General features: G+C 39.2%; 2 protein-coding genes across 2 annotated transcripts; both read right to left on the reverse strand.

Moving 5' to 3' along the window:
- Positions 1-72: 72 nt before the first annotated feature.
- irak4 (interleukin-1 receptor-associated kinase 4) lies at positions 73-4898 on the reverse strand. The gene is made up of 11 exons (XM_026312372.1): positions 4518-4898; positions 4245-4390; positions 3700-3828; positions 3288-3448; positions 3144-3208; positions 2475-2589; positions 2278-2387; positions 1948-2134; positions 1555-1617; positions 1071-1235; positions 73-403 (listed from the first exon to the last, which is right to left on the reverse strand). Exons 1-11 carry the CDS (start codon positions 4676-4678, stop codon positions 347-349), a joined length of 1359 nt encoding a protein of 452 aa, XP_026168157.1. The 5' UTR covers positions 4679-4898; the 3' UTR covers positions 73-346.
- A 2079-nt stretch (positions 4899-6977) lies between these two features.
- Positions 6978-27198, reverse strand: LOC113133171 (sialic acid-binding Ig-like lectin 10). The gene is made up of 8 exons (XM_026311785.2): positions 26957-27198; positions 26680-26770; positions 26270-26584; positions 25686-25979; positions 25285-25572; positions 25087-25195; positions 24831-24940; positions 6978-11748 (listed from the first exon to the last, which is right to left on the reverse strand). Exons 2-7 carry the CDS (start codon positions 26750-26752, stop codon positions 24832-24834), a joined length of 1188 nt encoding a protein of 395 aa, XP_026167570.1. The 5' UTR covers positions 26753-26770; positions 26957-27198; the 3' UTR covers positions 6978-11748; position 24831.
- Between the last annotated feature and the right edge of the window lie 791 nt (positions 27199-27989).

The following is a 27989-nucleotide window of genomic DNA, read 5'->3' on the forward strand; positions in this document are numbered from 1 at the left end:
TAGGAATAAGTGGGTATAGATAATGGATTGATGTCTTCACAATAAATATACAATAGTAAATAGCTTTTAGCCTTTTCAAGATAAAAACTCATCAAATCTGATATATTTAATGCCATTTCAGTATACTGCAGTATTTCTGTAACTATCAAGTAGACTGCATGCTTAACAAAAATATAGCAATTCAGTTACAATAAGGTTAAAAAACTATAGTTTCTTATTACAGAAAAAATAGATTGGTGTAAAAAAACACTGTCAGTCACAGGAAAATGATTCAAAACTGTTGAGAAGGAAATGTATTTGTCAGTCTGTGCGCTGTCAAGAGCAGATCTCGTTCGTATCTTCTCTGTTATGCCTGAAAATCCAGTGATATCATTTTGACAACTTCTTTAAGTTCAGACAGGACCTGTCAAGACAGATAAGAATAATAACTAAAAACTGTCTACAAATAACATTTTCAAGTTTTATAGGTTCCATATTGAGAATAAAATTTCATCTAGTCAAGGCTACAACAAATCTCATGTAGTATTTAAAATCAAATCATTCACTGTTTGTTCTACAAAACATTTATTGGCTCCACTTCATTGGCGTGGCTCTGTGGATGGTATAGTTACTCTGGTTCTCAGTTCATTACTTTGGTCCAGACTGAGTCTCTGGACTGGATGGATTGCCATGAAAATATTTCATAACCATAACTGGTCCACAGAGGATGAACTCTTCCTAAAGCTACATCATCATTTATGACTAATCATATCCACAGTTCTACTTTGTAATTACTTCCAACCTGCTAACATGTGACATTCTTAGTAATGCATTGATGTAGCGGCTCAATCACTTTTGATCATTTGAAAGGCTGAAATGCATTACATGTAGCTTATATTAGATTTGTGCAAGGTAAAGATAAATTCATGACCAGTATGCACAGGAGGAATGATTATTAAGTAAAAAACACAGATCCTGCAGTTACAGTCTCAACAGAACCTCAAGGTGATATACAGTGCATGGTACAAATGCCAACACAGTAGCTAGAACTATACTACTTATCTGCCTTTATCTATCTTTCTAGAATGTACCTGTTTAATGACTGGCCGTCTATTTTTCCTCTCATGGAGGCAGTTACAGGCCAAAGTGTAGACACTCTCCACCTGGCTCAGCTCCCAGTCTCTCATCTTTTTGTCCAGAAAGTCCTCCAGAGTCAGCTCCTCATCTTCGTCATCTATATCATACCTAAAATCCATCTGAGGGAACAAGGGAGAGAAAGTCACTTCAGGTGAGGCTGCAAAATACTTTAAATGCTGTGATTTCAGGAAAATATTGCTTAGTTTTCAAGTTTGTGTTATGTTTTATTACGCTGAAGGTACTTGCAAGGTCTAACAGCAGTTACTCAAGAGAAGTTGCCCAGCATATGATCAGTATAGATCAACCTTAGATCGATATAATGACTGCGACCTGATAACATTCCATTACTAATTTAAAGCAAAGTCTTTAATAATATGGAGCTGCAAACTCTAGCTTAATAACCACACAGTGACACAGGCACTCCTTTGTGCCATTTACCAAGAATTGTGGCTCACGGTTTTCATCAGCTGGCGAGAGTCCAGACAATATTTCTAACAACACCTGGAGATGACAGGAAGATGGGGTTAATCACATGGCTCTGGATGACAGAAAATTTTTATTACCCCACCATGTGCCACGTAGCTTCACAGACACTGCAGTGTTTCCACAGCTGTCCTAATTAGATGTACTGTACTGTATAAGCTGTATAGGGTACACTATTTAGAAGGTCAGACACTTTTATACATCCTATAAATTATTCAACCAGTGTCATATAATGGATTTTTCCCCCTAAGATATACAGCTACCAATACTAATAATGTTTCCATCCTGCAATTATGTATTTTTTAATGTACAGTGCATGTATGTATGTATTTGGGTGTATGTGTCTACCACTCCAAAGCTGAAGACATCAGATTTTGGTGTGATCTCCCCCCTGAGCGCCTCCGGTGCCATATATGCACGGGTACCCACAATCCTCTCTGTTATCATGGTTGTTGATGTTTGTTTGGCTGATGCTCTCGTCAGCCCAAAGTCTGAGACCTTTGCCACAAGATCTTCATCCAACAGAATATTTGCACTAACAGGAAAAAAGATCATGAGCACAATGGGCAGCGATATATCGAGCATATCTGACACCACAGCATTAGTATTAGCTTAGCTTAGCACAAGCACAATGAGCTGCCTGACTACTGCTTGTAGGTAACAACCAAGTTTCCATACCTTTTAACATCTCTGTGGATATGGTGGTTAGTGTGCAGATACTCTAAGCCTCTTGCTGTCCCTTCAGCAATCAGGCATCTCTGTCTCCAGAACAAAGGAGGACTGTCTTCCTAGAAGGGCAAAAAACAAACAAGTGAAATATCACTGTGGAACCACAACACCTACAAGGCAGAGCCTGCAAGGTAGACGGTATTTACCAAGCAAGCTAGACGGTCGAGCAAAGAGCCGTTGGCCATGAAGGCATAAACCAAACATGGGTGCTGTCCATCACAGGAAAATCCCACCAGGTCTACCAGGTTTTCATGTTTCAACCTGTAAAACAGGTCTATGGGAATTATTATGCTAACCTACAGTGTATATAGAGTTTAAAAAAAAAGTTCAACATTTTAAGAAATATGCTTTTCTCAATAAGAGTTATATGAAATAGTAATAATATAGCCAGGAGATCTTAGTTTAGCTTAACCTCTTATTTTTTCAACATCTCTAACTGTTCCTTAAAAATAGCATCAACAGTGTCAATCACAATTCATGAATTCATGAATTCAATATACATCAGCACAAAACCCCACCTACTGCACAAAAATAAAGTTTGTCCAATATCTGTAGCAAACAGTTCCATTAACTTTCAAATTAAATTATAGCAATCAGAATGATTGTGCCCATTAAATCTAACGTGGATGTTTATTGATGCCTGACTTTTTATTTTGTGTTTCCAAAACCTGTTAAAACTTACTCTCTCCAAAGTCCCATTACATTGATTAAGATTCTTTACTCAAGCCTATAAAATATTACATTTATGAGGTGTCTGCCAGTCATTCCAAGGTGACACAGTTAGTTAGCAAGGACAGATAGAAGAATAAACTTACACTTTCAGAGTTTGGATCTCTTGATTGAACTGAACTCTCAACTCATCCAGTGACACGTCGTCCATCTAGATGAGATAATATTTTGTGTTGTGATTTACGAGATCTACAAAGGTATGAGCTTAGTATGTAAACATTTCCACTTACTGGATTGAGCTTTTTCACTGCTATAGGATTCCCGTTCAGGAGAGCTTTGTATACAGTGCCAAATCCACCCTCTCCAAGTCTGCTGCCGCCATCTGACATGGGACGATCATCAAAGTTACCCGTAATCTTCATCAGCTCATTGTAGACGAAAGTGGAGAAATCTAATGAGGGATATATTAAATGTCATTATAACATTTGTGGGTAACTGCTGGTCAAGTATGTTAAATCACTAATTTTTCTTAAATAGCAGCAGCAATAACATTTAATTTCATGTATTTTACATACAAAACTCTCATAGTTTATCTATATTGTATGCAAAGCCACATACCAGCTCATTACAAGTGACTATGTTAACATATGTCATGAAGTCATTTTAAAATGGGGATTAACTCCCATTTAAAAGTGCAACCACCTGTGTGTCCTGCTTCATTACTCTCCAGCAGAATCTGTGTCTGCAGAGTAGAGCTGACAGGGGATGGCTGTGTCTCTAGCTCTTCCAGTAGCCTGGTTGCTTCTGCAGCTGCTGAGCTGGCCTCTTCCACTGTTTCAAAACAAAGCACAAAAATGATTTGATGTAGTGCACAATTTAAAAGCCCCTTTCTCTTTACTGTTTACGCAGAGACTATGTCCAGTTATGTTAAAGAAATACAGAGTGGAATAAAACCTGTGTCATTTATATTCCTACATGAAAAGAATACTGTCATTCATTTTTACAAACACTGAAAAAAAAGTATAGTAGCTTTTATTTTGTAGACATATGTAAAATACAGAAAACAACTGACATTGAAAAACCATATACATTATATACATCACAAAGCCTTAAGAAAGCGTGACCCATTTTAAGCCATAGTGGTGGTTCTATCTATGCACAGTTTGCTATATACTGTTCAATATTACACATTATATAGAAGTTGCGTGGGTTTATTATTTCCATTATACTAGTTTTGCAAGTCGTACCAGGCAGCAGGACACTAGCAGCAGCCAGCAAGTTGTGACTCTTCAAAATGGCAACAAGTTCACCCACTGTGCTGTTGGTGGTGCCCCAGTCATTCAGCAGCTCCACTGTGGGGCTTCTCCCCTGTGCAACCAGGCCTTCAAATCTCCTGACAAGACAGATGGATGGATGGATAGATAGATAGATAGATAGATAGATAGATAGATAGATAGATAGATAGATAGATAGATAGATAGATAGATATAGGAGCCATGTCACCTATCATAATCACCTACCTCACATGGTGCTGAGAGTACCTAAACTCCCCATTCGGCTTCCGTATCGACACAATAACATCCTTCCAGCTGTCCTGAGGGTCCAGAAAGTCGGACAACTTTCGGCGTAAACTATAACTGAGGTTCCGAATGTAAGTAGCGGAAGTTACTGAATTTGTCATTGTTTACCCACATACGGACACAGTCCCACTTTGGTATTACCTGACGGTTATACTGAATATCACCCACTTCCAGAGGTTCTAGGGGCTTTAATTATCCTCCACTCTGTGCACCCATAGGTGTAGAATATCGTTAAACTGATGTTTTGTTCACAGTTGAGTGAAAGGTTTTTTCCGATATTGAGTAACTTCCCCAAACGTAACTCAGGGTCTGACCCGGTATTAGTCTCCACCTCCAATGCGGAAATAAAAGACAGATACAAGATAGTGGAGCAAGGTTCAGTGTGTGAACTGTGGGTCCTGCAGATGTTCATGCTTTAACCACTGCAGCACTTTGTACAGACTGTTACTTACAGACTGTTAGTTACAGACTGGAGAGCAGAAAGCTCTAATGGAACAGGACAGAGATCCTACTGTTGTTTGGAGGTTCATAGTATTATGATGCCCTCTAGTGGTCGATTAAGAGACTTCAAGCTTTCAAGCCACCTTGAGTTTGTGAGAATTTGCAATTTCATTGTACAGATTAAAATGATGATGTTCTTTAATTTTAGTTTAAAGTTCCTTAACATAAGTAGACAGGCTGAAGCCTCTAGTGTTTTATACCACGTGTCTAATTATATTATACTAAAAGATACAAATTTTACATCCAAAACAATAGGCTGTTTAATAATCCGTTTTTATTTTATATCTCGCCACACTCAAAAAATGTCCTCATTTAAAAACTTAAGGAAGAAATAAACTGAATGCAAACATTTTACTCTCTACTGTCTTAGCCTTAAAAGCTCCAATGTGCATATTTATGATCATATACAAAATTATGTGGACACTGCACCCATGTGTGATTGTTAAACATCTCACATCCAAAAAAAAACAAAAACAAAAACATAAGCAAGATAAAACATGAATATGCTGCCATAACAGGCTCCTCTCTTCTGGAAAGGTTGTTCACAAGATTTTGAAGCTGCATTCATCTGCAGGGTATTTTAAATAACCACACCTGAAGTCAGGTCAGTCTGTTGTCATTTTGGACCATTGCTGATTGGTGTAGAGGTTCAGCATATATCTATCAGCACTCCATTTTCTTTGCAAATTTTGTCTAACACAGACTAAATTCTGCCTCACACAACTGGACGCATAGCTATAGACTGTTATTCTTATCGATTTCTGTGTAGACGTCTGGTGACGCTGAGGAGTGCTTTTTGGTCAAACTGAACATGCTGTAAATGTCAGAGCAACTGATTTAAGCACTTTTAACTTGCCTCTGTGTATGAAATGTGCCATATAAATAAAGCTGCCTTGCCTTACCTTAATTAATTAAGTGATTTGCTCTCAGTTAAAAGTAGCATGTATGTTAGGCCCTAAAATATCAGATTTTAGAATTATATCAAACCGGTATTGTTTCATTTTGTCTTTTTTATGAATAATTCTTTTTATATTGTTACTTCATCATTTTATTCACTTCTCTGTCTTTGTTGGCAGCACCTTGTCTGTATGGCTCAATAGAAACAGGTAAGAACTGGACACCACTCAACATTTACTCACTGTGTGGGTCGAATAAAATCAGCAGTGATGCTGGAAACTAACCCAAGTACAGCAGAGAGGGGAAGAAGGGAGAAAGTTGTTAGAGTAAAACATTTTTTTTCTTTTTATACTAGTAACACTTGATGTGTTTGTTTATGATGTGTTAATTGCTATTTAGTCTGTGTCGGTCGACGTCTGATCAGTTCCATGTGGACTGGCCTGGCCTGTTTTTCTAGTTGAGTTGACTGATGAGCTGCGAGGTGTGTGTGTGTGTGTGTGTGTGTTAGGATGAGAAAAACATTTTGTTGGAGTCATTGTTTATTTGAGACATATGATAGAAAGCTGGGACTCGACTGCCAGTCTCTAGTCTCTAGTGTTTACATGGTCACATACAGAGTGACAATGTGAATGTAGTGATGTTTACCATGTTCACCATCATAATTTAGTATGATACCATGCTAACATTTGCTAATGACAAAGAAGGCCTGCATTTTATAAATTGGTATTGGGAATGGTATTGATCGAAGGTTCTTACCTCAATATGTATATGATTTATAGAATTTCATGGCAACAGGAAATCCTGCTAAAACTGTTCACATTCAGCTGAGAACTGGACTACAGTGTATGAGGCTACACTTAGAGAGAAACAGATTTTAAAAATGACGTGTAATTGTTTTTGTTTTGTTTTTTAAGAATGAAGTGTGTGGAAACATTGACCCAAAGCATATGGCTGACAATAATGCAGCAGCAACAGACAGCACCCAAAACACATGCAAAGACATTACTTTAAAATGACATTTTATTTTGATGAGTCCTGATGATGACAAACAGCTTTTATATAGTTTTTCACAGTTTTACAGCCTCATTTCACTTAAATCACATGTACAAACAAAATACACAAGATGGTCTGAGCTGAGAGAAGCCATTGTAACACGCAGGTCTGTTTATAAAGTTTTAAGTTAGGTTGATCACAGTAAGCATGATACTCCACATAATAAAAGCCTGTTGGTAATGCCCTAGTGAGTCATAAATTCCGACAATTTTTTCCTTTAATAGACTTTTAATATCTTTTGACAGTGCATTCACATGGCCTTAATTACATGAAAAGGAGAATTCACCACATGTGCAAACAAACTGCAATTAAGTTATTTTGTATGGAACAGCATAATGAGAGCCATTACTGCAATTGTGGTGGCCAAGATCTTGTATTCTTGTTATTCTTTCAAAAACATAATCCTAAATTTATGAGTTTAATATGTCCTCATAAGTGGTTGTCATGAAACATTGTTTTTGTGTGTGAGAGCATTTGAGTACTTGTGTAAAATGATTTGTGTAATTTGGATGCATCTTAATTTGTGTGTGATATAATTTATTGTGTGTGTCTGGTAAGTGGTGGAGTTTTATCTACTCTTCTGCTTCTTTGTGTTTCTGTGTCCCACATTGTGGTGTCAACATAAGTCTGAAGTGATGAGCATTAGGGTGTAATAATTGTAATGCAAAGATATTGCCTGCTGTCTGAGGCATCTTCAAAGGAGCTCCACGATTGATGGGGACATGCAACCACAAGCTGCCAAGCTCTCAGATTAATGCAATATGTGTGTATGTGTGTGTGTCTGCGCATCATTGCATCTGCTGGTGTGGGAGAGCCCTCACACCTGTGCACAGGAGATTCTTTGAAGTGTCTAATCATCCTGCATGCCTCTCCTAACCTTAGAAGATCCCAATACCGCACACACAGTTCACATGCAGAGACAGGGAGCTAAGGAGCCAGGCCAAACTCTGGGCTCTCCTGTGGTGAGCTGGGAGATGGAGTGAGCTGATGTGGAGAAAAAGGGGGGGAAGGGGAAAAAAAATGAGCAAGCGAGAGAGCCTGAGAGTAAAAACGACGAACAAGCACAACAAAAAAGTGAAGAGGGGGGAAACCAGCCGAAAAGACGGCACACAATAACTATGACAGAGAAGGACAGGAGGAGAATGAGAGGACTGAGAAAAGAGGGAAGAAGTGAGGGAGGGAAAAAGTTGTAATAATGGAGACTAGAAATAGAGCTCTGCCATTTGGGAACAAGAGCAAAGGCAGGAGAGTTGCCAGAGTGGCTTAAATCACTGGGGAGAAACTCTGCAGGTGCAGGAGGTGATCAGAGGAAATCATATGATGTCCAGGAAACCTTTCTGGTAAACAAGGACTGATGAGATGAGAGCTGGTACTAGACAGAGTAGCTGAGATCAACTATTAGCCTCAATTTGTTCCTCTCATCTGTTATCATTACATTTGTGCCACAGAGCAAATCAGTTGTTCTGGAAATCTTTTACAAATCCCTGGATGCAGTTGTTAAGCTACTTCCAAAAACCTTACAGGCATTCCTGAACTTCTGGATGAAAAAATTCCATCTTCTGCAAAAAAAGTATCTAAATCAAATTTTGATGCCAGGAATTTTACTGTCAGCAAAACAGATATAACCTTTTTTAAGTCCCATTAAGATCATCTGCATGAGAGGGTCTGCTAATATCAAATCTCCTTGCATCTCTGTTATTGCCTGGGTTATTGTTTCTACTCAGAACATATGGCTAATGTAATTAAATGTACACTTACAATAAGATGGCAAAACAAACTGCTCTACATCTGCATGCACTGTTTTAAGTAATTACTGGCTTCAGACAGGTGCTTGCAACTCAGTAGATAAAAAGTGTCAGATTTATGCACACAAGTCGACACCGTGGAAGCAATGTGTACAGTTTCTGTGATTAATTAGCAGTCTTGTCGTGCAGTATAACACTTCACCCGGCTCATCTGAGGTCTCTCATGTTAGAATTCAAATGAGCAAAATGAATGGGAGGACCCGCTTGGGGACACAGAGAGGAGCAACAGGGGGTATGGGCACAGGAACAGGGTCGAATAGTGGAGCTTCAGTGGATGTCTGTATGCCCACTGCCTGTCCATACAAGGCCCTTAGCAATGTGCCACTGATGGATACTGAGAGCGCGCTGCAGGGAGTCTCCCCTCATGCTGGAACACTGCTGATCCAGTTTATTGTATTTTCTAAAAGAAATCTCATGGTAGTGAACAGCATTTTATTAGCTTGTTTTTATTTCAATGGTTTCTGAACCCTTATGGCTACTTTTAGGAAACCTACTACACTGCAGCATGGTTTAGTAATCCTATTTTATCTCAAATGAGAGTACACAAGGACACTGCAGTTACTCATGTAACACGTAGAGGGCAGTAGTGGTCTGCAACTATGCATAATTGGCCAGACCGCTGGATATGGATAAAACATAAAATTACATAAAAAATTAAATGGTTGACATTAAGAGAAAACTAATTTAATTCTATGCAGGGCTTACAGATGACAGGGGTTCATCAAATGTGATGCAATATGACTCCAGTTAACCAGAAATTAGTCATTTTTGTTTTTTTATAGTACTAGGCTATAAACAGTAAGTTCTAATTGCCTCCTCATTTCTCTTCTGTGGGGCTGTAGCACATCCAGAAAAATATCTGTAGCAGCTGTTTGCTTGTCCACTCTTTTCCCTTGGTACATGAAAGACACACACACATACACACATTTGTAGAGCTATCTTTGCAGGGACAGTCAATGCCTGCACTTAGTTCTTAATCTGAACCCTAAAACCAAGCCTTGACCCTCAAACATCCCTTTGAAGGTGTGTTTAGAAAGAAAAATATCCTCACTCCAACACTCAAACTGGTCCTCAAAATTTATAGCTATGCAAGTACACACACCCACTCAAACACAAACACATCTGCAGCTCATCAGCAGTTTACTTTAAAGGACTGATCTGGCAGCATCTTGAATGGCAACTTGTTGCATTGCCCTTGAGCGGTCACTGACACTGCCTGATTGCAGGAGGATGACCTCTCATATTTTCTTAGAAATCTCTGGCCACAGTCCCAAAATGATCTGTGCAGCTGAGTGCATCAGCATGAGAACAAAAAAGCTATATAACTTCCCATGGCATCTCCACTGCTTGAAGGCTACTTGTTAGCTCGGTGCATTTTGGGATGTCTGACAAAAAGCCATGCAAAGCAGAGCCATGCACGCAAGCACCTGAATTTAACAGCAAAACACATGGACAAAAACTTTTAGGTATATTGTATTTTAATATGTATTAATTTGTTTTTCCACTCTGAAAACAGAGTGCCTGCATTTGCTCATAAATTCTAATCACTTTAATAAAAACATGAAATATCTGATTGATCTATTTTGTGACTCCATGTTCCTCAAGGCCATGCTGCTATTGAGTGTTACAGACCCAAGACCCATTTTCACAGGCAGACACATTTTATTATAGAAAAATCAAACATGAAGTCATGGCTGGTGATTCTGACCTGCTATGGTCTAATAATTTGGAAATGATCTCCATCTGCATGTTTTAAGTTGGATAGCATTAGCTTGTTGCAAGTAATTATTTTTTACTATTGCCGCAGTTGTTTTAGTCCTTCTCCTATTTGTTTTATAATGAGAGCTGCCACATTGTATTGTATATACACAATGTCTCTCTTCCCTGTGGGCAGAGCTCCACTGTGCACTGCGGCTCTCGTTGAGCCTACATTGTTTAGATCCAGATTTTTAAGGGGGCATCCTTTTGTGCGAGCTTGCCAAGATAACAAAGCATTATTGGTGGGAATGGAGGACTGTTGCAGGTCAGTAATAACCCTGAATGCTGGAAAGGTCTTCTGATCTTCTTTAAGAAAATCATTGATGGTAAGTACCCCACCCCTCCGCCACCGATGCTTTGCTCCACTGCAGGTGTAGGTAAAAGGAACCAGCATCACCCTTTGACATCCCAGCAGGGACCCTGTAATCTAATGCTCATCAGTGCTAATCCATAGCTTCACAGTCCTAAAGCACATGTGCTGCAATTGCTGGTGTTAACATTCCCCCAGCATTAAGCAGCAAATAGGTACATCATTACACAAACGAGTGGAAGAAAAAGGCTTGTTAGTTAATTAGGTTACCTTTTTTTGACAATGGCAGAATCACATTGGCTGCCAGTAGGAAATCAAGGATTAAAACACTGACATTTCAGTTGCTCTGCTTTTGTTCTTTTTTATTCTATGGAAGTTTCCAAAGGGAATGCCAAAACACTTGAGAGGAACTTTTTTTGAGATGTCTAAAGACGTGAAGAGGGTTTCATCCCCAGGTGGGCTGGAAACACTAATCTTCTGACGTATCTCCATACAAAAGCACATATTTTAATGGTTTACTAATTCATTTAAGGATTTCTGATCTCTTTGTTCTAGTTCTTCCTTTGCATTGTCATTCTATAATACTAATACTAAAATATCTAACTTTAGTTGAATAAGTAACCCCAGGTGGTTTGGACTGGAGTGGATCTCTCACAATGAGCCTCTCTGAAACTTCAGAGAAGGTCTAGACCTCAGCTTTGGGGCCTTGAGAATATGCTCAGCTCACATATGACAAAGACCTCCACAGGTGGTTTATTCTTGAAAATATAAAACAATGATCCGCCTTATTTGCTACTCACTTTTTGTTGAAAACCTGTTAGGGCATGTTGATGGATGAGGTGGAGGGCTGCACATAGGGAAGAGTAAAGAAGAGAAATAAAGGGGTTGATACTTCTTTCTCAGTTTTAATTTAATCTTCTTAGTCTTCTTTAATCAGTAGGTGGACATCAGATTTCATCAACATTCTCTGCTAAAACTGCTGCTTTGTTGGAAAAAAAAGCTTAATTCAGTGTAGTACCCAACAGGTGCACAAAAGAAAATATTAGTATCCAAGTCACAGTTTCTTGGCACACCAAGATTGTGTTCTCTGCAGTTGAGTCATGAATCTAATAATCACCCCTCAGAGGCACAGATTTTACATTTCTATTCATTAGAGCAAAGATAGAGAGTGTTTGTCATGTGATTCATATCTCCCAGTTTTCAAAACCAAAGCCTTTTTGCTTTGTGCATTAATTACTCTTGCAGTTAACGCCTTGCAAGCACACCTACAATGGTGAGTCATCTTAATCCAATGGATTTGTCTTTTATCCGCAGTGAAAACTGTTAGTAGCAGTGGACTGTAAATAAGAACATCTTAGAATAATGGTGGCTGTGGATGATATGGAGGATTGAACACATCCACCCAGATTTATTTTATGGTGCGATTAAACACAGTGGCGGAAAGGATGGTTATGTGTGTTAGAGGTGTGGGAAAAAATGGTCTTCTGTTGATGCTGCCAGAACTATGCTGTTAGTCAAATCCATGTATTTTGACTGAAGCGCATGTAGCTTAACGTTTGGTTGAATTCCGAGGTCACTAATTCAAACATTTTCTCTGCTAAACTAAAATTAGAATAGAATTGTAATGTATGTCTGTACATTAAACCCTCTAGTGTTTTCCTGAAGAAATGCTTTGAGTTTCTCAATAGGATTCAAGTCACTCATACTCCACCTTTGCAGTTTTGGAAAAACCTGTCAAATAAAGGAAGGCTTGTATATGTTCAGAACAGGGGCCCCATTTTTGAGTTCTTAGCTGTCGTGTAAATGTGAGGGTTTCATCGTAAACCAACACATACTTTTCTGCCTGCTCCAGGATGAGCTGCAGTCACTACTGTAGGGCATGGAAATCAGACGGAAGAAATGCGTATCTACAATTACAGACGAAAGGATCAAAAACACCAAAGGTGTTAACTCGCTAAAAAACAGCTTTCTGTAATGTATCTGCCCAACAAGTGCGTTGGTAAATTATCAGTGTGAATCTTTTTAACTTCAGTCACCATCTGTGGGTTGTGGAGATGATTGCTACATGGAGTAATTGAAGAGTAGCTCAAAAGCAGAGGCAGAAATGCTCACTGAAGATGAGTGTCAGACTGAGTCCATGGACAGATCCACAAGTACAGATTGTGGCATTGTACAGAAACTGCATTCTGCATATCTCAGGCCTAAGATCATCATTACTATGCTTTGCATCATTTTAACAATATGTATTAATTGGTGTGGTGGGATGTATAAGTGAGACTGTAGAAAAGTGAGATTAGAATACATAGATTCCAAATTTCATATTGTTATAAATGTTTCCCAAAAGGTTTGGATCTATGTTTATGGCTGGCCATCTCTCTTGACAGATCACCTTGAGTATTTGTTCAGCAGGTCCCCACCCCCAATATGCAGGAGGGGGATTCAGCTGGGAATCCAGATCTCCTGTACCACCAGGGCAGCTGGCCATTCACCATGTCCAAGCCTCACTTAGCAAGTGTCACTATGCCTGTCAAGCTTTTAGATGTAGCATTGCACTTGCACAGTTTACGATAGCAGTGGCAGATTTATCACTTAAAATTCTTCCAGTGATAAAGTGATATTTTAAGGAATGTTTTCTGATTTGACACAGAGGTGGACAAAAGTAGACTGTAACTAACAAGTGTTATCTGCTAGCTCGCTAATTACCACTATCTCAATGAGTTGGCTGAAACTTGAAGTAGGTAAAAAAGGTAGAAGTCATGTAAATAAAGAAACATTATTTGTGTATTGCAGTGTAGAACTAGTTTAACCTAGTTTTGATATAGTGAAGTGTGATAAAGAAAATGTTATGTTCAGGTAACAGTATTCTTAGTTAGATACATACAGCTAACAAGATTCAATTGATGCTTTACAGTTCCAATCCTTAAACTTTTTGCTGATGTGGTTTTGGCTTTGGAAACATGATAAAAAAATGCACAACACCAGAATATCTCAGTTAAGAATCAATTTTGCAATTGCTGCTTGGAGAAGGAGTTTAGCAAATGTTCAATAAATAAAAAAATGTAATGTTGTTGTGGAATCTGAAATTATATGTCAGAATACGTCCAAAAGCTCACACCACAAATTTTGCAAAGTGACTGATGTGCATCACTAAATTCAGGAATGCTCTCTGGCAATTGTAAAGCTAAATTCTCTCCATAAACAGAAAAAACCACAACACAGGTCCTCAGGGATAAGGAAGACAAATTGAGGTGTTTCAGACAGATGCCAGTGTTAACTGATGGAGTGACAGATAGTAGACCATCTATGGGTCATATATTTTAAGTATGATGAAAGGAGTGGGTTGCACATTCGTTTACAGCATGTTTCAGTAGGTGTGATGAGAGGATTGAGTTTAAGATCTTCTGTGTTTATAAGGAATAATCTGTGGGTGACAGAGCACTGAGGTCTTGTGATGTCTGAAGAGGTGTCATTACCTCTAATGTCCTTCTAGACGGTTAACACTGGGTCAGAGGACAAGGAGTGCACTTTGTCTCCCCCTGCATCTGACACTGGAAGTAAATGTTGATCTGTTGCTAGAAGAGATTGATTAGTGACTGGGAACAGACCAGGGGACACCTTTTATGTTAAAATAAATGTTAAAAAGAGAGGAACAGAAGGAATGACAGTTTGTTTGGGTTTGCAAACTTTAAATAAAGGTACTTGTTAATTATCTAGAACTCTAAGCTCCCACCATCACACAGAACATGCACAACTGTTTTCATTTGAAAAGTCACTGCATGTATGATAGAGCAACATTAAATGTCAAATAAAATAGTGTTAAGTTGCTTTAGAGCCAGTTTTTTGACCTCATGATTTTACGGAGTCCAGAACATGGCTACAGGCAGAATGAATATTGAATTTTGATTTGTGATGTGGTCCAAATGAATGCTGATGTTTTGACATGTGTCTGCTAAACATCTAAAAAAGCAGCAGTTTGGATATAATTTGTCAAATGAGTTGATGGTTATGTTTAAAATCCATTGTCTGTGATGCACTTAAGAAATGTTTGCAAACTTTATTAAAATCCAAAACTACAAGCTTTGCACACCTGGATTTGAGGAGTTTATCCCAGTCTTCCTGGCAGATCTTCTCGAACTCAAATTGGATGAAAAGCATACTGTGAGCTGCTGTCTCCATGTCTATGCACAGATTTTCTGTGGGGTTTAGGTCTGGGCTTTGGTTGGCTAGTCAGAGACTTGGCCTAATGCCATACCAATGTTGTCTTGCCTGTTTGCTTCATTTGATTGTCATGCTTGGAAAGTGAACCATTAACCCAGTCTCAAGTCACATGCACTCCAGAGCAGGTTTTATTTAGAGGAGCCCTTGTATTTTGGCTGAATGTATCCTTCCCTCAGCCAGTCTCCCTATCCCTGCTGCTGAGAAGCTCTGCCCGTGGTATGATTCTGCCAACGTTTCGGTGTTGAGTGCTTGGGTTTGCCATAGAGCTCTGGTTTTTGTCTTGTTATTCTACCATAAAAGCCTGATTATTGGAGTACTGGTTGTCCTTCCAGCATATTTAATTAAGGCTTAAAGGATCTACTCTAAATAATTTTGTCAACGAGAGGTTTCATTATTTGAGTTTTCATACATGTGCAACAAATTCTATTCTAATTATTTCTCCTCTTAGTCATTTTGCAGTACAGATTACTAAAGAAGTCTTAGAGGAGAGCTCTACCTGGATGCTCTGCTCATTGCAAAAAGCACATCAAAAAAAAAGCTGAGTTGCATACTTGCCAGTCTATGCATCAGCATGTTCAAACCCAAGTTAGAATTTAAATTTGTCTCCACTTGCATCTGGAAAAAATGACCAGTGCCTCCCAGGCCATGATTACATTTTACATTTTGCTGTAATATTTTTAATTAGAGAACACACAGAGCAGAGGATGTGGAACAAGTTGAGTCATAGTTGGTCTAGTGTCAAGAAAAAGGTCTTCACGTACATATTCATTCAAAAACATTTTCACTGCTGTCTCAGACTGCATGTAGTAAAATCTGTGCCCTGATGCTGACCCTGCAGGGAGACTAAAAGGCTCTACAATGCTGTACCAACATGCAGTTTTCCATTGTTCCATGTGTGATTACATCCATGATGTAATGTGAGTGTGCTGCACCACCCTGAGGCTACAGTGGGACTTCTGCTGTTGGTGGAATAATTTGCAATCTCCTGTCTGTTTGTTTTACCTCACATCAGATGGAATTCCCCTCTTATCTAAATCCAATAATTGCTTAAACCTGGATGTCAAAACACTTTCCATTATTATCAGAGTCCCTGTTCCCTCTTTTCCTTTGATGCCAGTTGGGTCTTTATTAGCTCAACTGAGTTGTCAGGATCCATAACCATGAGTTAAGTCTGTCCCAGGGGACAGATTGACTGTGTGTATGATCTTAGGATATACTGCAGACTAGTCAGGATTAAGACAACACAATATTTTATGTAACTTTCATTTATGACCAGTCTTAAGATGCTGTTCCTGTTTACAGAAAACAGTTCAATCTTTTCATACCAGCAAAAGAGGTTATTAATAAAGTAAAAACAAGATCCAGAGTGTGTTGTCTTAGTAAAGTCTATGAGTATACATAAAGTCGCAGTAGCATTGGAGACAAGTTGAAGACCCAACGTTGGTTTTTTACTTGAATAAAATAGATTCTCTGAAATAATAAGTAATGCTCGTAATAAAACTATTTAATTTGTAGGGTATTTATGTCATTGTGTATCTGTCATTACTGAAAAATGAAGTTGGCAATAATTAACTTTGTAGTTTCTGAATGCATTCTTGAATGAATATATTTACAAATGGGACATTTACGCAGTTTGAAAGAAAAGACTATAATGACTTCCCTGGTAACTGGGTCTCTAGAGCCTGTTTAACACTGAGCATAATCCTTTTGCTTTCACCAGTGCAGAGATGCTTTGTTGAAGTTTTTTTAGGTGTGTGTGATTGGTTGTTCTTGATTAGGGTTTAACTTGTGGGCTGTTCTGTCACTAAACAGATCTTGGTGTGTTTGCTGTGTTACTTCACCTCAGTGCCAGAGCTTTCTTCTCTCTCCTCACTAACCTTGTTCCTGGTGGTGGGGGAGATGAATGTTTTGTGGTAATTAAAAGTGGTTTTAGGTGTGGCTGGAAGGACTGATGAAAACTCAAAGCAAAGGGTTAAAGGGCATCAGTGGCTCCAAAAGGCTTTGCAGATTCCACAAATTCTGCTGATAGGAACCTTTCAGTGGGTGTACAGGTAGGAAGGTGGGCATTTTGGATTTTGGTTATCACAAAAATTGCCCAGTCTTGCTTACAAATGTCTCATACTTAAGGTATATTAAGTACTATATGAACTTCTTTTATTTGCCTTAGGTAAAATCTTTTTCTTATATTACTGTAATTTATTTTTAAATTTTGAACATTATTTCTATCTGTTGTAATGTTGTATTAAACAGCTGAGATCTGGCAATATGTCCAATAAAGCAACAAGCAGGAAATAAAATTGTAAACAAAGGAATGGTTTAGTCAGATTAGCTAAACCACCTAATGCACCCAAATCTGGGTGATAATCCCTTATTGCAATCCCTTATTAGTGCATGAGCACTGGAGGTGCGAAGCCCTATTGTTGCACAGCCCATGCCAGATGATGGTGTTCACAGGCCAGCTAATGGCCACTGAAAGTCCCGGTCTCCTGGTGGTAGTGAAGAACCAGAGAACCAAGGGGCACTGTGGTACAGCCCATGGCAGGAGAAGGTGCTCACAGACTGGCTAAGGGCGGTTGGACATCCTGGTCCTCTGGTGGTGGTTAAGATCCAGAGAACCAAGTGCCACTGTGACAGCCTAGGGGTTAATGTTGAACCAGAAAATCATTTTACAAACAGTTGTGGGTGTTTACAATAAATAGTTTGGTTCATTATTTTTGCCTTCATTTTCCTCATGTTTAATTTTCTCAAAACTACAAAAACAGGACCCAGGTTTATGGAACAGTTATTTCCCTATAATCTCTCGCATTCCCAGTCTAATATACTAATTATATAATACAATACAAAGTTTTTTTTTTTTTACAGATATAAAGATGGACCATACAGGAATGGAAGAAGGATTAGAAGAAGTAGAGGGACACTAACCAAACTAAGCAGAAAACATCCTTCAGGGCTTACCCTGCATGGCTCCACTCTTTTGTGCTGTAAATAGCCTCTCTAAAGTCATTACATTCTTAATTGGACCAGTTCAACATGTTTTCCCAAAGTCTTAAGTAGTTTATGACACAAACACTAAAACCTATCATTTCCCCTTGGCCCCAGGGTGATAGGCCTGCATGCCATGTGAGGAAGCAGAAAGACACCTGAATCATGTTTCCCAGGGAAGCAGATAGCAGCTTGCTTGCTGTGATAAGCAAATTGTACTCCTCCTTTTTGTTTCCTTGGGGTCCAGTATCAGATGAAAGCATAATGGATTGCCATATTCTTTTCAAACCCTTCCAATGACACCAGCAAGTTGTTGGTGAGATGTAAAAGATAATTAGAAGGTGCACCAGCAGGACACTATGTACACTCACACTCGCCTAAAAAAGAGGGTTTTTTCCTCCTCACTGATTCATGTAGTATTCACATGATTAGAAACTGAATGTGAATGAGCAAGCTGGGCTGTACAGAGCTGGAGGTTTCTGTACATCAGTAGCCTCAATGCATGACATTTGCTGTACGTTGTAATGCAATGTTCTGAATACATTGAGGGGAGTTGGAGGCAATCTAGTGCAATTGAATAGAAACAGAGGTCTGTCTGGGGACCCATTATTTTGATTTATTGGGACAAGAAAGCCCATGTTAGCAGAATAAAAAAGCTTTTACTCATATAAATGCAATTCAATCCCCTCACTTGTCTTGACAAAGATGAATAGTTGGCTATAGCAGAGTTTTAGTCAAGGCCTGAGAATAAAGAATGTATTCCGACGTGTGCCAGCAGACCACTTTTATATATCATCTTGGGGGGTAGCTTTTAACTAATGAATCTGCATCTTTTTTCTTTTCTTCTTGCTTCTTCAAAGTTTGCTGTTTTACAATAAGAAAATGTCCTTGGCATTACACTGATGTATGACAACAAGCTCTAGTTTCATTCTATCATTATGGCAAACAGCTACACAGTCCGAAGAGACCATGTCCCTTAAAGGAGTTGTCTCGCACACTGACTTTCTCACCTGCATGAGGAGAAGACAAAGGCAAGGAGTGGTGGAAACTGTGATGCATTAGTGGCTGTCACAGGATCTTTCCGTGCCTCACTATTTTTCTTTGGCAGAGACCAGGAGCCACTGCATGGGGGCCACCCCCTCTGACATCAGCGGGGCCCCGTAGCCCTGGGAAGTTGAGCATGTGAGCTTCCCCAGGTCATTAGGGAGAGGCTTGAAAAGACTGTCACCAGGAAGGAGATAAGCCGCGAGGGGTGCAGTAATAAGGCCCTGAATAATAGCCCCTCTGTCGAGAGCCACTGAGGACACAGACCAAGGGATTAAAGGGAGACTGAAAAGGAGAAAGTCAATGGACCTCCACAAAAATATGAACCAGAGTGCTGGTGAATGGTGGTGGTGGTGGGGGGGTTATCAGCATTCTGGGGGCTCCTTCTCTGGGCCCCATCAAGCTCAAGGAGAAGGGAGGTGTTCTGTGTTGGGATGAGACTGGCTGTTTCTGCTGTGTTGGCATGTAGTGTTAAAGACACCACACAGAACCTTATTTCACACGCACTTGATGACCCAGCAGTTCAGTGAAGTCATGCTAAAATCTCTAACTTGCTCTGCAGCATCTTTTCTCCTGCAACTGGAGTGCGACTCAAGTATACTTGTTTATTTGAAACCTTGTGTTTAATCTCATGGCAAATATCAAACTGTCCGCTCTCATTTGTTCTGTCCTGATAAAATCTCAGTCCCTCTTTCTGTCCACATCACATGAACAGAACAAAACAGCACCAAAAACATTCACTTTACCTGCATGTTTATAGTGCACTATATGTCTGTATATGCAAAGCACAGGTGCAATGAAGTATGTCTACCTGCAGGGTATGGCTCTACAAAATAGGAAAAAGAATCTGTTGAATAATCTCTGTCAGACACAGTTATGGCCCACACTGAAATGGTTGAAAGCTCTGTGTACAGTCTGCTTCCAAGATTTCTTGTAACAGGAGGAGTTATTGTCAGTATAATCCATAGTACATGCCTTCTTAAGATTTTTACTTTGGGACTGGTCTTGGTGCCTTATTGATCATCAAAGTGAGTTCAAATTGATAGGCACTTTGGCCCACTGTCAGCTGCATGGACTGTAACACAAACCTACAGGCGAATCCGCCTTCATTCCAGTTACTGAAGGAAAGAAAACCTCACAAAGCTCTCTAATCTGTCAAAGGAAATTCAATTTTTGGGGACACCCAATAAAATCTATTAAAGCAGTTGAGGGGGTTTATTTGAGAGTTGCTCTTAGGGGGTTTACTGCAACTGATGAATTGCCAAGTAATTAGGTCATTCCTTTCAATGTGCACTATCTGAATCAATTTCCGATCTTCCCATAATGTGAGCCACATTGTCAGATGCTGGGAACAGTAATATGAAGCAGACACATGAGGCTGAATTCAGGTGGGCCCAATCTCATTTTCTGGAGCCATGAGGGTTCTGTCAAGGCTGCCCTTCAACCCCACAGCACATACAACTAACGTACATACACATTCTCCTCTAATAAATTAATATCCAAGTATTAGACATTCATCTTGCCGTTAAACACATTATACCAGAACGTACAAACACTAACAAATCTGAAACCCTGCAAATGCCCATGAATTTCAACACGCTTTCTATGGTTACCTACCCAGCTTTTAGCGGCACCATTAAAGGCTTGCTCACAAATGCAGCTTGTACCTTTCACTCCAACAGTCTGGTGCAAGACTTCTATTACCAGAGCCTCTTGCAACTCAACCTCTCTCTTCACCCTACGGTCACCTCCCACACAGCTGCTTGCTGCCACATTGTCCCAGCATCATTGTCAGTGTCACTGTCATCACCATGCACAACATGTGCCCACCCTGCTGCTAACCTTTCCTCTCACCAAGCCTGGCCTCTGGGGTTTTAGCTGTTGGTTGTGCTAGGACACGGCTGTGGAGCTGAGTGGCAAATCAAAGCCCTAGTCTCACGCAGCAGGAGACCCCCTTAACTCTGTCTTGTTCTAGACCGTTTGGGAGCCCACAGCAACCGCACTTCATTCCCTGCCACTGACACCCCCACCCCGCCCCCTCCCACTCTCCAGCCACAATCCCTGGCCATCAGCAAGCCCAGTGAGACAGGCAGGTCTGTGAATAGGCACTGAAACTGAATGGGCATTTCTTCAGACAAGGCTAATGGGTGGTCCCTTCACCTCGGGATTGGACTGCATGGAAGGAGCCTAGCCAAAAGAGCTCTCATGCAATGTCACCTCGAACAATAATCTGCAAAAACGCTCCCGAGTTTGGACTTCCTGGAAAAACGTTTACTTTGCCCTATTTCTTTTTGTCAAAGGGATTTTCAAAGGCAGCTCTTGCTGAGCAGGGAAGCTGTCTTGAACTCAACCCCTTCAGTTTTTCTCTCTTTTGCCCTTCCTCTTTCTTTGCTCTCCCTTTATTTTGTTTGCTTAAGAGGTGTCGAGGACAAAGGTGTCTTGAACACTCAGTGCCTTTACCTGAGAATTTGACTATCACTCACATGCCACTTGTCCAGTTAGATGAAACAAGAGTCCTTTGTTTTCAGTGTTTCTTTAAAATGTCAATGGAGGATTGGCTTTTTAAAACATATTTAAACTCATGGTGCCCTCAGTCCAGCTAGAAGAGTCCATGTGAGAGATTGTGTGAAGCTGTGTGTGAGTGCGCTCTGTATGGCCTGTGTTGTGCAAACAGAGGCTGTCGAAATGAAACAGGGCCTCTCTGAAGGAACCACACCAGACAGATTTATGTCTGTCATCTTATTGCGTGACACACACACACACACACACACACACACACACACACACGTACAGGTACACATGCAAATGCACAGCACTGACACTGACTGCATGTAAAGGTGCCTTTGATCAGAGTTTCTCTCAGATCTTTCGCAGCTTCCCTGCCATTTAGACCTGTTTACACAATTTCAAACTCCAGCTAGAAAAGGGATGGAACACCCATTTAAAGAGCTGTGGGAAATGTATAGTATAGGTTGTATTTGGATATGTTTGAGCTGCGTTTGTCCTTTAATCTTCAGTTTACTATTATCATCACAGTTAACATAAATGTTGTCATGCTCCCCTTCCCCTCTTTTTCTTGATGCTCATATAGTTAATTTTTTCACATTCTTTAGTTCTACATAATAGTCTTCTTTGCATTATTGGCTAAATAAAGGTACAATTATATCAGTTTGCATGATGAGTAACACCAGTCACTCTATTTGCCCAAACAAAGGCGACATGTTTAGTCCATCATAATGCTTAATAGAACTTCAACACTGTTCCACCAGCTGTAGAGCTCATGTGGATTGTGCTGAAACATATATAATTAAAAAAACAAGTTGTATGGATGTGAGAGCAGAAGCTGTAATGACCACGTGCTGAGCTTTTACTGCAGTTCACAGCATAAGATGGGGCTAGGGGGCTAAATGAAGACCACCTGGACTGGGACTAATCCTCCAAACACTATCCTCATCCCCAGGACTGCTTCATGGATATAGATTTGAAACAGGCCCATGAGGGGATTTTTTTTTTTTCTGGTTTGAGGGGAGGTGGTGGGAAGGTAGGCACTTGGTCATATCTGTATGGTTTTTACCAAGCCATATCTGTTCTTAAATCACAGGAGTGTTTGATAAAATTGTTACTCTAAACGAATCCGTGGTGAATTGAGGTCTTCATTGTGGTGGTATTTAATCAAGATTAAAATTGTGGATACATGATCTTTTGAAGTTGTTTATAGGTGTATAAGATAATGGCCTCAAACAATATTCTAGCGTCAAATTTGACTTTGTTACACCAAACTTAAATCACATACAGCTGTGCTGCCCAGAGACAGCGCGCGCACACACACACACACACACACACACACAGACATAGACATAGACAAGCATACACACATGGATAACATGATTAAATAAGCTATGGAGACTAGTTGTCTACATACATCTCAAGATATGGGAAAACAGACAATTACATGTGTTGCACCCATTTACTCTTGGCTGCAGGTAAACTTGATACTGAAAAGAGGCACCAAAAAGCAGAGAAGGCCCCAAAATATTCAACTGGTAGAGAACTGTTATGGTGCACATAGTGGCATGACGAATATTGCTGATGTTGTCTGATAATGTAAGAGCAATAGTGCAACCTAATAACTCACTAATCTTCATATTTCAGTAACATCAAATCTAGGCTACACATTTCCACTAGTTTTTGTCACTGTTTTCTTTCAATTGTGAGTTTATTAATTTAAGCCACTGTTTATGATAATGTTGATCTGAGCTTTCCCTGCAACGACAAATCAACATTTGCTATGAAAAACATCTGTTGCATGGGAATATTGACAAGGCACTAACACATCTGTAAAGCGGTGGTCACACCACAAAGTAACATGTGCTTATACATGAACCATAGTTGTGGCTGGGACCTTGTTGATGTAGTCACTGCCGACAGGGCTAGTTAGTGAACCGCTTTAGGTGAAGAGCTAACCATTAACTCACTAATCAATCACAATATCAGCCACTATCTTGTGTGTGTGTGTGTGTGTTAAAGTTCCTTGTATGCTCATAGTGGATTGTGTTTGTTCACATTTGTGTACATTTACCACAGTTTATACACCCATATTTTCCATTGTTTCATTTGGGTTGTTTCCTTCTTTTTGCTCAGTAATACACACATATATAGTAATACACACATATACACTGCACTCACAAAGCAGCAATAGAACTTGAACAAAGTGACTGCGTCTGTGCTGTGTGAAATCTCGAGCTTTCTTATCATGAACCATTCTGACAACACTAATTTTAGACATTCTATTATCTCCCAGGCCAGATTATCTGTGGCAGAAAGTCCCTTGGCCCTCTTAGAGCCCTCTTTCACTCTGGGAGAGCCAGGTCTTCATCAACGGACACCTTGTCATACTGAAACTCTGTTTTGACAGAGTCAGCTCAAGCAGAGGTTGAAAAACATTCTCTATTTGTGAGGACCAAATATTCATAACAAAAGTAGGCAGAAGAAGCAGATCTCAGAAGTAAGAAAAACAACAAAAAGGTTGTAGACTTTGCTGGATTATTTCTAGACCAAAGACTATCTTTAGGGATAAAATGTTAACTGGGATTATGATGATGTTCACATTATGTTTATGGTCAGAGAATGTAGGTAACTGTAATATAAAATGAATAGCTTGAACTTAGAGAATATATAGAGAATATTGAAATGTGTTGATTAGTGAGCTTTAGAAGGATGTCAGATTTTGTCACTCTTAAACACAACCTGGTTGGCTTTATTCCTGGTTCCCGTCTTTGACTCAAGTGCTTTACACAATAAAGCCATTTTTTAAAGTGCATACTAGTACACAGCAAGCTATGCATGAATACCAGAGAGGGGATGAGCTCATTCTTCAGAGAAAATGCATATTTTACATGCTATATAAATAAAATGAATTGCATTGAATTGAACTGAATTTCATACATCACACTTGGCACACTGGCAAAATCTATTCAAACTTAATGTTTAGTCCAAATTGCCCCCTGCAGAAATGTTCTGTGTAGTGGTTGAGCCTATCCAAAACCAGATGAATTTATTATGTGCAATTACACATTTAAATCAAATCAATACACATCTCAAATGTTTTATAACATAGAATGCAGCATTTCAATATATAACAGGTCTATAAAAGCACAAAAAGGAAGAAACAAAAGTAGTACATACATTATCTGCACTTTGTAGATAGAACATTATATTCTTGTTCAACCTCTGACTTTTGCAGGGAAGCATAGGTGTTCACCTCTTCACAAGGTTTCTTCTGTGTACGTTTGTGCCTACAAATTAAAAATGACTTGATTTTATTTTGAGCAGTAACATACAGTTTTCTGTGTTTAGATTGCCACGCTGTTTTGACTTTTTATGTGTTTGGAGTATTTGTTCATTTGTTAGGCCTTATATTCAGGGTTTTTTATGTGCTCACCATTTGTAAGTCCAGATGGTTAGGCTGAGGAGGAGCAGGTTCAGACTGAAAGACACAGCTGTTAACCAGGGATGTGCGGCATAAAACTTCTCCCTCCAGTCCCACGAACCTGTGGAAGTGTATTACAGTTTGAGCTATTGTTCATCAGGAGAATAATGGTTTGGGAAGTGACCAGTTATGATATATCTGAATACTCACGGTTCACCATTAAGTTCTGTGTGTAGTTTTGAAGTGGAATTTCAATCTCAGCCTGTCCCAGTTCATTGCTACTGATGCATTTTATAGTGGTGTTGTGGTAATTGGCAGCAGGCATGGTGATGGTACTGTTCACTGTTTGCATGTTGCTAGAGCTGCTGACTGAGAAGTCTGTGAAAGATGCCAAAGGCCAGGTGACTGGTGGCAAGGGGTTCCCTCGACTGGCACAAACACAGACCAGCAGTTTTCCTTTGACCATGCAATTGGTATCACTTACAATTTTAGGTTGAACTGAGAAAAGAAAAAAAGAAAGAGCTGGTCATAAATGTCTAATTTGATTTGGAGGTGACAGAATCATGGCATGCAAACAGTATCAAGTGAAACTAACACTGCAGGATATTTACATTTGACTGTTATGTTGACAGTTGTTTCAACAACACCATAAATATATTCTGCCACACATGTGATGTTGGTGTTATGGTCATCTGTTGTAGGAGAAAAACGTAATATATCTCCATTACGTGTAAAAAAATCATTTAAAAAAAAATCTTTTAAGTTCTTAGTCTGTCCATCAGCCTTTGTCTGTTTCCATCGGATTTTTGCTCTGCCAGAGCAAACAGGATGAGCTAAACATCTCAGATTGACAGCTCTTCCCTCTGTCATGACAGGGACGTGAACAATTGGTTTGTGGCTGAATGCTGAAAGTAAAAACAATGAAGATGATCAATTGTTGTATTACTTGTTCTATACCTGTTGCAACAGTAGTTAGAATCTACTTTACATGGATACTATTGTCAGTCACTTCTAAATGCTGTCTTTCTGGTTTGTTATTCAGTCTATGAGGATGCAGTGGAGCTTTAAGTCACAACCAGTATTCAGTATAATGCACAGAGCCTATAAGTGCTGTATATTTTTCATATTTTCCCTATTTTATATATTGTTTAGACTCATGCAACGAAAGCATTTAATCACAAGTGTTATTACTCACCAGAAACTGTGATCCGAACGCTCTTTGGAAAAATATAAGTCTGGTTGCATCCCCATTCCAGTCTGAGGTGATATTTATATTCTCCTTGTGGGAGGCCAGTTGTTCTGAAAGTGTCTTTTGCTTCAGATTCCACATTGTTCACAATTTTTACATTTACATTTTTCTGTGAATCTTCATCAAACCAGATTTTTTTATATGGGACTGTCACTTTGTTTTCCGGAAAGGTCAATTCATACGAGATCGTGATACAGTTGCCAGACTCCACTGTTATGTGTTGATTCACATTTATTAAAAACTCTTTGTCATCAGGAGTTTCTGTCATAAAAAACAAAAATTATTAAAATTTATTTTTGAAATTCTATCCATTATGTGTTAATATTGACGCCAGTATACAGTGCAGTCTAGCAAACCTTTGACACACTGAGGCTGGCAGCTGCATGCCTTAAAAAAGAGGAGCACAACTACTGAGGATGTAAAAGACATTCTTGTGTTTTGGAGGAACTAAGGAGATAAGAAAATGAAATAATAATTAAACAAAACCAATAATATTTAATAGTGAAAGGTTTTTACATTATTCTTCTTAGCATATTGTTTTAATACAGTGCCTTTTCTTTATTTAAAGACTATCACATACATATCAGCTATTATGTATATAGTATTAGAGTGTAGTACAGTTTGTAAACTTACCCCTTACGTTGTCGCCGCTGTTTGTTCCTGTTTGGTCAATGTCGTCAGTTTTGTGTATTGGATGGATATTCCTTTAAAAGGCTTTTTTCTTTTGTTTTTTGCACTTTGTTGATAATTTTATTTTTGTCCTTAACAGTATAAAGTCAAATTCACAAATATAAAAATATCAAATAGCTGAAGGTTGTGTAGCCCTGCCCATTCAAAATGTAGTGTGGGAAGTGATCGTTTTCAGGAAACATTGCATCTGGCCAATTCCGTGCTGTTTCTGTGCTGAGTTACACCAAATGGGAAGATGTAAACATTACCATCTGACTGTCTGAGAAGCTGTGATGAAAAAATATCAACTCACATATAGCATATATCATATCTTTTATTGCTACTAAACACACACAAATATTTGTACCAAATATATTATTTTAGCTATTTTGGCTTTCTGATTCTCTTTTGCGTGTACAAATATATACATACGTAAAGCAATACTTGCTTCCTCTTTATAATTCCTCATTTTTGAAGCACAAGATGATAAGAGGAACATTCTTTTTTCATTAGGTCACTTGCTTTTACAGAAAGGAAGAAGTTGAGAAATACTAAGCTTTATAATGAGAGAGGGTTATCAGACCCAGAGTGAATTGACTTTTAAACTGAGAATCACAATTAAAACCTGACCTGAGCTGAGCCTGAATTGTTTATACCATATGTTCCCCAACTGTTGCAAGTGTAGGGAAGGAGCAGTACAAAGTTTTTTAAATAGTAGTCTCCAGATCTCCTCCAGTGAAGCTCATGTTCTGGGCATCTGTGATGGAAGCAGAAAACTCTCTTGCCAAGCTCTCATTGGGCAGTGTTCTCTATTTCCACCCAGTGTGACCTCACTGTTATTTTGGTTGATGGTCACAAATAGTGCAGCAGTTGTCCTGCCCATAGCCTTTGGGGACATATTACTTAATCCTCTAATTTCTTCTCTATTCAAAAGCATAGAAGTCTTCTATCTCTTAATTTATATGATGTGTCTGAACTGGACATTCTAAATCTTGCA

This window comes from Mastacembelus armatus, chromosome 6 (assembly GCF_900324485.2).
Source record: "Mastacembelus armatus chromosome 6, fMasArm1.2, whole genome shotgun sequence".
NCBI classification, from domain to species: domain Eukaryota; kingdom Metazoa; phylum Chordata; class Actinopteri; order Synbranchiformes; family Mastacembelidae; genus Mastacembelus; species Mastacembelus armatus.

Excerpts from the sequence above, each read along its gene's own strand:
- LOC113133171 (XM_026311785.2), bottom strand. The coding sequence starts at position 26,752 with ATGTCTTTTACATCCTCAGTAGTTGTGCTCCTCTTTTTTAAGGCATGC. Across the intron at positions 25,980-26,269 it reads CGTTCGGATCACAGTTTCTG|CATTCAGCCACAAACCAATT; the intron begins GTGAGTAATAAC and ends TTTTACTTTCAG. Across the intron at positions 25,573-25,685 it reads TGTCAACATAACAGTCAAAT|TTCAACCTAAAATTGTAAGT; the intron begins GTAAATATCCTG and ends TTCTTTTCTCAG.
- irak4 (XM_026312372.1), bottom strand. The coding sequence starts at position 4,678 with ATGACAAATTCAGTAACTTCCGCTACTTACATTCGGAACCTCAGTTAT. Across the intron at positions 3,829-4,244 it reads TGCTAGTGTCCTGCTGCCTG|TGGAAGAGGCCAGCTCAGCA; the intron begins GTACGACTTGCA and ends GTTTTGAAACAG. Across the intron at positions 1,236-1,554 it reads ACCGTGAGCCACAATTCTTG|ATGGATTTTAGGTATGATAT; the intron begins GTAAATGGCACA and ends TTGTTCCCTCAG.